The 10,285-nt window shown below is 34.7% G+C and overlaps 1 protein-coding gene across 1 annotated transcript in view; it reads left to right on the top strand.

Moving 5' to 3' along the window:
- The window catches only part of LOC109862512 (RIB43A-like with coiled-coils protein 1), a 9,060-nt gene extending 3,390 nt beyond the window's left edge, over window positions 1–5,670 (top strand). Inside the window, exon 4 of the mRNA XM_020442587.1 lies at window positions 5,397–5,670. Within this exon, the coding sequence (XP_020298176.1) occupies window positions 5,397–5,670 (274 nt within the window). The remainder of the gene's footprint in view (window positions 1–5,396) is intronic.
- The last annotated feature ends 4,615 nt before the right edge of the window (window positions 5,671–10,285 follow it).

A 10,285-nucleotide genomic window follows, 5' to 3' on the forward strand; every position in this document is an offset into this window, starting at 1 on the left:
TAAGGCCTTATATTCATTCATTGGTTTAAATTTCACGAGCCTTAAGTCTTTATTAATTGTTAAAAAAATTTTCATAAATAAATTCTTATTTTCCGACATCATGTACATTTTGTTTGTGTTGTATGCGTGTAGGCAGGGAGGGCTACGTTCTCCCGCAGGGGAAGGGGCTTTGCCCCTCCCCCTTCACGAAAAAATGAAGGCATATAACAACATCAATATGCATTTTTTATGGTTACACGCACCATACAGTAAATCACAAAGAAAAGTTTGTAGATCCCCTGCCTACACGCTTACAACACAGAATATAGAGAGATTGTGAATAGAATTGCGCGTTAATCTTCCACGTTTCGGCACTCGAGAATATCATTATAAACATTATATTGCCGAATTCTTCTTTAAAAGATTATATACTTTTGATGAACATATTGATACTTTTTTTGAAATAATGAACAAACTATATCCAATAAATAATTGAACGTACTTGTAATATTTTCTTTAAAACTCCTCTATGTATAAAAATATATATTTAAGTGTATTTAGACAGTATACGTAAACAATATACCTAAACTCGATACACTTTTTTAAGATTATAACTTTTTAATGAAGAGCGAGCGACGGCTAAAATCTTTCGATTGTTACTCAAGGATATGTCCTTGACAACATATGTCTAGGTCAAAGTCATCGGGGCTGGGCCCGTTTTTGTAAACATTTACCACATGTCCAAACGCCGGAGCCGAAGCGGTGGGCAAAATCTTCCTCCTTTCCACTGATCTGATATAGACTATACTATAGTATTTAAATGTTACTATAGTATAGTCTATATCAGACATATCCAGTCGAGAGGGGAAAGGATTTGCTCACAGCTTCGGCTCCGGAATCGGCGTTTGGACATGTCTGGTGTACATTAACACGTTGAGCGCCACGTCAGCCATCGGTGGCTGACGCCGTTTAGGCCGCGTCCATCACCGCTGGCTGACAGCGTGTAACATGATATAGAACTATAAAATTTACACTGTTTTATGGAATTACAGAAAATTTAAACATAAACTATCTTTTACTGCAATAAGAAACATTGGCCCTACAATTTCAGCGCTTCTAAGCGGCGCGCATGACCTGACTTCCTTAAAAATCAGCGTGGCGCTCAACGTGTTAACAACATCTTCTGCTAACCTCAATGAGTTGTAGATTATTATTTGTATTCAACGATCTTATATACGATATGTTGGCAAATCAATTTATGTGAAATTTCTGTAACAATTCTGTATAAATATTCTGCCACTGAGAAAAATCTAATATAAAGTTGAAACGTAATGCTATAATGAAATAAATGTTTAAATATTTAAATAGACGCATATAATTATATGCGCTTTTATATTTTCACAATTTACCTATTGGAGGTATATATTGTGAAAATGCATAACGACTTTTTCGCAATTTTTGACAAATATTATTTACAAAATTTTATTTCGACAAAACTGTTGCGTTATGGCGAATCATCTTTGTGCAATCATTGCAAAATCGTCGCTATTCATGATGCCATTTTTGTGCAATATTTTTACAAATGTGCCTATTAGGGTTATTAATGTAAAATAAGAGAGAAATTTTAGCGAATTTTATTACTTTACAATATCAGTAGTGACGTGCAAACTACTAATTTATTTTTTGATGTAATATAATTTCATGTATTGTGCTTCAATGCTAAATGAGTACGGTCTATAACTATTGTATAATATACAAGATCTATTCTACAAAAGAAATGATATCAATAAGTTACGCCAAGTAAAATCTTTTATACATTGTTACAAAAATATGTAAAATATATAAAACTTTGTAAGTTGTTTATACGTTAGTAAAATAGAAAATATTTTAAATCAATAGAAAGTTTAAAATATTGTATAACCACTGCACTTTTTATATAAAGCACTCATTGATGTAAATCTATATGTATGATTCGACATAGTTTAAGATTTTCCACGCAAGGCGAAGTCATTTCTTACATCAATGAGTGCTTTATATAAAAAGTGCAGTGGTCATACAATATTTCAAACTTCCTATTGATTTAAAATATTTTCTATTTTACAACGTATAAACAACTTACAAAGTTTTATATATTTTTGTGACAATGTATAAAAGATTTTTTACTTGGCGTAACTTATTGATATCATTTCTTTTGTAGAATAGATCTTGTAAAGAAAGATTTTTATAGTAAGGTAAATGTCCCAGTGATTAAACGTGTCCCAGTACTTAAACACTCACTCGAATTTTCATTTATATTAAATTGTTTTACTGATATTTACAATAATCAAAAGTTTTATTAATATTTTTAATTGTATTATTATTAAAACATTGTAATAAAAGTTTTCTAAACAGTAGATGTGATAAAGAAAAAAATAGTTTTTGAGAGTAGTAGCAAATTTATTGCGTTTTCAACTCTTACGTTAGCAATTTGCGTAAGACAAAGTATATTCTTCTTAAGGTTATAATTAAATACACAAAATAAACGTTTTGTTCAGCAAAGATTTTTCAAACTCAGTATAGACTATAGATTGATAAAAAACTTTATTCTATCTTTAATTTTTAGTTATCGTTATAAATTATCGTGTTTATGTACTGGTACGAGAATCTGCCGGTGGCGGAGTTGTTAAACACTTGATTCATCATAGCGTAGTTAGTCTTGCATACACGTATTGAGTGATATTTGTGCGACAAAACATAATTTGCAACAAATCAGTAAGTAGTTTTGTGTTTTCATGGTTTCATTTTATCTAAACGTACTAAAATAATAATATTTTAACTAAAATATTTAAATATTATATGATAAAGTAGATGACTTGTTTTCATAACCTTATCAAAAGGTTATGAAACTCTAAGTAAAATCTAGTTTTGTAAAATCTCTAGTTTTGTAAAATCTTCAAAGTTTTTAGTGATTTGTAATAAATCTATAACTTTTCATGGAATAAAATGCATGAATAATTTTTTTCCTGTTCTATATTGTCGTGTTAATAATAGCGTTTAAGTACTGGGACAAGATAGTTTAAGTATTGGGACAAGTTAGAAAACCTGTTTAAGCACTGGGCCATAGCAGGTATGTTAGAATTCGATTAATTTACTTTGTTTTTCTTTATAAACCAGCTCTTTAAAACTTTATTTAGTGAAAATATAATCTGGTTTTTTAAATAAATACTAATACTCACCAACAAAAGTTAAATTATACGAGTATGATTTGTATAAGTTAAACAGCTCTCTTAAACGTTTAAGTATTGGGACATTTACTTTAATACTTTTTTTTCTAGAGATACGAGTTGCGCGTGTACTTGGCGCCATTTTTTTACCGTTTTTTGAAAAAGTATTTTGTTCGGATATCACATATTTTTGTAGAATATGGGTTTGACAAACACTTTTACTGCAACACAATGCACTTCTTACTATTTACTTCTCATCCTTTTTCTCTGAATGTTAATATACCTAAAAAGAACTTGTTTTGTTTTACTTATATATAATATAATGATTTTTAATATTTTTTATATTTCTTATTTAATTAAACGCAACTTTTTATATTAGCCTCTGTTGTCTCTCTGGGCCATTCTACAATAAGTTGAAAATGTCCCGTTGCCAGTTGCGACTACTAGGAAAAAAGTATTATTTTACGTGCTGCCAGTTGCTGTTAACAAAAGTTAAAAGATGACCAACTCTTTTCTACCAACCGCAACAACAAAGCGCAACCAGAAATAATATTTTCTTTTTCGTAATTACTAAATAAACTGGCAACGGGACATTTTCAATTCATTGTAGAATGGCCTTATGTATTATATGTGCACATGCGCATAATGTTCAAAGTACATCTACGTATATCTACATATATCGTATTTTCTATTTCGCTTTTTCACATTATTTTTACAGCGTGTATATAATTACTTCTCAGCGGTCCTATTTAGTGGGGATACGCACACAAGCGAGAACCGTCGTCATACATCAACATAATATATCTGCACTCTTCCACGAGCGCACAACGGTCTCGCTTGTGTGCGTAGCCTCACCATGTCGGTGTCTCATAGGACGGAATAGAACCATGTCCACAAACTTAGCACGGAATAGAACCATGTCCACGAAAAGCTATCGCAGAAACTCTTATAGCTGTGGTTGCTCTCAGGCTTCTTTCTGATACACATCTATACTGCGTTCAATTTGAGAAGAGAAACCGAATGGGCAAGTATTTTGCGCATTTCCTTTACTAAAAAATCTCTTTACTGTAAAATATTTCAGCAACAATCCTATACGCAACGCTTTCCCTCACCTACTTTGCCTGCTTTTCTTTCTCTATGCGCAGTAAAATTCTTTTCTCAAATTGAACGCATACTGATAGACCTTAAGCCCATTCTACATTGATCGCAAGCGCAAACGCAAGGTATAGATCTCGTAGAATTGACCAATCACGCTGGTCAATTGGCTGATTTGATCAATACGATTAGTCAATTCTACCAGACCTGTTCCTTGCGTTTGCGCTTGCGATCAATGTAGATCAGGCTTTAACTTGTGTACGAAAGTGTTGTCACCTGGCGGCGACAAGAGGCGAAGTACGCTCGATCAGCTATATGCTGTCCGACGACGACATATATATAATACTTCTATATTGCTAGTCGTATCTTCGCAATGAAAGGCACGAGGCCCGAGAAAGAGAGACGCACGAAGTCCAAATATGGGCATAGATAATCGAGCGTCATTATGCGCAGGCGCGTCTACTAAGCGAGTGCGAGCGAGACAAAGCATTGGAAAGAACGCGAGAAAGAGAAATGCCCAAACGTGCTTGAATGCTCACTGCATGCGCACAAAGCAGCTGGAGAGAGAGGCTACTATATTGTCTGCACCGTAACATGTGGACTTCAGGTCGGCACCGTACTAGCAATATAGAAGTATTATATATATGGACGACGACTTGGACGTTTCTTAATTTTATGTGAACCTACTTTTTCGAGATTTTGGACTTTGGGCCGAGATATCTCCGTTGAGAAGGCACAAAGGAAAAAACTGCGAAATATTTTTTTTCGTGCTTCGATCTCAACTTTCGATTGAGTGTAGGCCGAACTCGATCGGTTTAGCCGTTCTTGAGATCTCAAAATCTTGAAAACTCTTTTTGGCCATTCTCACGTATAAGAGAGGCACGAGGTACCTCGCGCAGCGCGCGCGCACTTCGTTTGCGCATATACTTGGCGCGAGGCATTACTGTACCTCTTGATATATTCTTTTTTTCTCGGATCTGCCGAGTTGTACGCGAGTTCTGTATTTTTTGTAAAGATTCTCAAAGAGAAATAATAATTTATCTATGCTACCTGTTCATCTGGCGCAATAGTTACGAATATAAAGATGAGGAAAAACGGTAAAATATTGTGGTTGTATAGGTTTGAAGGCGAGGATCCCTATTTTCATGAGCGCCTAAAGGCGCAGAAAGAACAGATGCGTCACTGGATTCAGCAGCAGAAGGAAGAACGTAAAGCGGCTGAGAAGGTACAACAGGACACCGAGAAAGTCTATCAAGAAATTATCCTTTCCAGAGATAAACGCGCAATGATGCTGGCTCGGATAGAGGAAGAATACCGGCGAAAGTTGACCGAAGTTACGACGAGATTTAATCGTGCTCTGGTAGAAACAGTTTTTCATTTGAGCTATATATGAAATACAAAAACATTAATTTTTTTCATATACTTATTTTATACATATATGTGTGTGTGTTTTAATATATATTATATATTATATTATTTTATATATGTGGATATGAGGGACGTACTCAGGTTCGTACGATAAAACTAAATTGTGTAGAGTGATCGGCCAATAGGAACCAAATGCAGTGTTTTGCAATAATAGCTGCTTTCCTTTTAAGAGACACAGTCGACACAAGTCGACACAATAGTAATTCTGTCTTTGTTTCTTATTGAATACTGAAGAAAGACAGAATGACTTTTGTGCGACTTGTGTCGACTGTGTCTCCTAAAAGGAAAGCAGCCAATATAGACGTGTTGTGTGTCGAAACGTTTCAACTTATATTTAAATCATCTTCAATCGACAAAACTATAATAATCAAGAGGCACGGTAGTGCCTCGCGCCAAGTTCACGCGCAACGAAGTGACGCTCGAACTGCGCGAGCACACCGTGCCTCTTATATACGCGAAATTCAGTAAATGAGAGAATGGGAAGTTTTTTACAAGGTTATTTTTCAAGAACGATTGAACCGATTAATTTCGTTTTAGTCTCATTCGCTTCAGAATGAAACATTACAAAAAAAAGTATTTTTACGTTTTGTATGTTTGTGGCTTCTGAACGAAGATAATGAATAAGATGAAAAATAGACGTGTAAATCACGATTAAGAAACGTTTTCATCGTCGTGGGACACTCAGGAATGTGCATGTTCACATTTGTGCTACCAGATGGTGTTGTTTAACGAGCACGTTTTAAGAAGAAAGTTAGAGAAGAGAGAAACATCAAGAAGCATGGTAGTGCCTTGCGTCAAGTCCACGCACGACGAATCACGCACAACGAAGGTTTTCTTTTTATTATTTTACAACCTATGTTACTTCGGTGATTGGAAAGTTCCCGAAAACGCGGTTTTATAATAAAGCTTATAAATAACGAATATACGCATTTCACTTATTTTAATATTCTACATTTAACGATACATAGTTCTTTTCGCAAATCGCGAATATCTCGAGAACCAGAAGAGATAGCTTCAGGCCCGGATTGGGACGGCGAGCTACCGAGAAAAGCTCGGTGGGCCGGTTCAAATAGGGCCGATGAGTCAAAAGGCCTCAAGGGCCACCGCACAAGCTTTTACGTGTTACGTTGCGTTACGTTATCATCGTATACTGACCAAAGTTTAAATTTGTACGTAATCTTAAACTTTATTTAACGCACTGATAAAAAATATAACGTAGCATTATTTTATGTTACATTACATTTTTTTGTCTGTGCGTAGATTGAAGTTTAAAATTATGTGCGAGAAGCTAAGTTTCGGTCAATAGTGAACGCAACGTATTATGGAAAAGCTTGTACAACTAAAGAAAAGTCAGCTGCTCGCGTTATCAGTTGACAATCGCGGGATGCGCGACGCGCGACCGGCAACCGGCGCGACACGCGTAGTTGTTTTAACAACGTACAGACTACACACACTGGCTTATCCCGATTGTTTATAAATATGTGTTAACGTTATCTTGTACAGACGACGTCATTAATTCGAAGAATAGGCGCGGGGATCGGAGGGCAAGCGGGGCGGTTGCTCGTAGCGCCAACGGGCGCCGTACTAACTAACAAGTAGCAATCGGGTGTCCACAACTACGTCGTGTCGATAATGTAACTGCTCTTTCTTTCTAACCGCCCCGCTTGTCCTCCGATCCCCGCGCCTATTCTTCGAATTAATGACGCCGTCTGTACTCAAGTAGAATGCAAAACAACATTTTCAAAATTAAAATATATATTAAATAGATTAAGAAATTGTTTGTCACAAGAACATTTAGAAACGTTTCTTTTGATGTTAATAGAAAAAGATATCCTTTTAACATTAGACAATGATAATATTATTGACAATCTTGCTCAAAAAAGTTCTTATCTTAGTAAGTTATTATACTTATAAAATAAAAAATTATTACAATTAAAGCTATTATAACTAAATAAAAAGCTATAATTCTTACAATCCTCTGCCTATATTATAAGTAATATTTTGTTTTGTTTCTGATTGTGTGGGCCGGTGTGATACAAAGCTCGGTCCGAAAAAGTCTCCCAATCCGACCCTGGATAGCTTGAAACTAATCTTGCAGGTACCTTCAATCGGCTACTCTGCGATTTATGACAAAGAGTGAAAGTTAACAAATTGAATATTTCGAGAACGGTACAAGTTAGAGCAAAATGGTTTTTGGATCTTGTTTTATATTAGTTAAATGCAAAATACCACGTAATAAAAGTTTAATAATTTTTATTATTTAAACATTCAATTGTTAAAAACAAAACCTAGAATGTTCAAACCGGGCTGGTATTTTGCAGTTTGATGTGCTGAGAATTATAGCGCAAACCGTTTTTCTCTATTTCCTTTAGTTTGTTAGTTATTAATTTTTGCAACTAACTGTGATGCTATGTGGTTGCGACTTAAGGGTGATAACTTGTCGACGTTGGCGTAAGGATTACGGTGGTAACTCTTAAGTAATGGTAACTTGCTCGGAACAGTGGTTTTTTGATGATGTTAGTTCCAACAAAATGGTGATACTGGTAACTTTACTCCCAAACTTCGACTCTCGAAGCACCAATAATGTATATACAAAAACTACAAATGGTTATATTCTTTTTTTAGAGAAACTAAAAAAAACTTAAAATATAAAGTGTGTGATACTCTAAAAACTTACCTTTTTAAAAAAAGGTAAAAACAGGCGCCAAGTACACGCACAACACGTATTGTATTTAAATTAAATTATGTTTTTATTTATACTCCAAAAACTTCTTTCTCTATAAAACCTGTTTTACAACATTTATATACTACAAAACATTCTTTCTCTAAAAACCCGTTTTACAAACAAAGTGATATCACAAAGTAGCACCAAGTAAATTTTGTACGTTACTTTTGTACATTATTATCCTAATCTAAGTATACATAACTACTTTGTTAAGTTTTTGTTACGGAAAAAATTTTGAAAGAAAGAATTGTCTGAGCCTATCAAATTAACAAAAGGATTTGTAGTGAAACTAACAAGTAGACCCAGCAAAACTTTCCGTGAAAAACAAAAAAACTAAAAACTAAAAATTTTGTCAAAATAAAAAATATTTAATGCAAAAAAACTTGGCGCGGCTAAAAACCTGTTTTACAAAAGAAATAATATCACAAAGTAGCACCAAGTAAACTTTTGTACGTTATTATATTGAAAAACAATATACAATAACATAATTGTGTATATAGTATACATATAGTAAGACTACGCTTTAACTTTTTTTCCGTAATTATTAATAACTACTTCTAAGTACATAATTATGTATTTTGGTAAGATTATATTTATTACTAAAACATAGAGATGTAACAAAAGAAAAAATGTTTTCAAAATATATTCCAAAAAATATTTCAGTTTTCAAAAAATATTTCATATAAAAATACTTGGCGCGGCTGCTTCTTAACTATAATAAAATTTTAATAAAAAAAATTAAAGAACTGGCAATAACAAGCTAACACCAGATGTGATGGTAAATATGTATAAAAACGGAGCACTCTCGGAGGTCAATGACTTTAACATATGTTGTCAAAGACACCTTCCTGAACAACAATCTGCAACTTTTAGCCGTCGCTCGTTTTTCGTTAAAAAATTATAAACAAAANAAGTTGCGGCAATAAACTGTTATTTTCCTACATTGTGTACATTTTGTTTGTGTTGTAAGTGTGTAGGCAAGGGGGGCTGCGCCCCACCCCCCTGCTCCTCCCTCACGAAAAAATGAAGAATTCAATTAAATGTCAAGTGAACAATTCAATTAATGTTTTACCGATGTCCCGAAACGTGGAATAGTACTTCGCATATCTCGCCAAATTCTTTCGATGTTTCGCGTGTGACACTTAATATGAGAATCTACAAAATTTTCTTTGTGATTTACTGTATGGTGAGTGTAACCNTGCATATTGATGTTGTTATATGCCTTCATTTTTTCGTGAAGGGGAAGCAAAGGGGAGAGGAAAGCCCCTTCCCTTGCGGGGAGGCTCAGCCCCCCCTGCCTACACGCTTACGACACAAACAAAATGTACACGGTGTCGGAAAATAAGAGTTCATTTATGATATTTCTTTTGTTTATAATTTTTTAACAAACACCGAGCGACGGCGAAAAGTTGCAGATTGTTGTTCAGGAAGGTGTCCTTGACAACATATGTTAAAGTCATTGACCTCCGAGGGTGCTCCGTTTTTATACATATTTTCCAAAAAAGTACGCTAACATAGATATTCGGTATGAGAAAAGAGAGGCGGAAATGGCAGTCACGTAGTCGTCAGTATTACGCAACAGGACGCAAACCGTCCTCCCGCTTCGAATGTAACTGACAGACTGAACGGCCTCCATCCAGAGTTGCAAACTCTGGCCGGCTAGCAATAAAAATACTGAGGTGGTAGGGGCATACACTCAAGCGAGAACTTATGAGGTCTGTTTTTCTTGCATACAGTTTATACACTTTAGTGTAAAGTGTACACTTTAGCGTTTTTCTTGCCGGAAGTGACGTTGAGTTACGTCATTACACGCTGTTTTTCTTGAAAGTGTAGTACACTTTAATGACGTAATTTA

This window comes from Pseudomyrmex gracilis, unplaced genomic scaffold (assembly GCF_002006095.1).
Source record: "Pseudomyrmex gracilis isolate BER0280 unplaced genomic scaffold, ASM200609v1 scaffold_1903, whole genome shotgun sequence".
NCBI lineage: Eukaryota > Metazoa > Arthropoda > Insecta > Hymenoptera > Formicidae > Pseudomyrmex > Pseudomyrmex gracilis.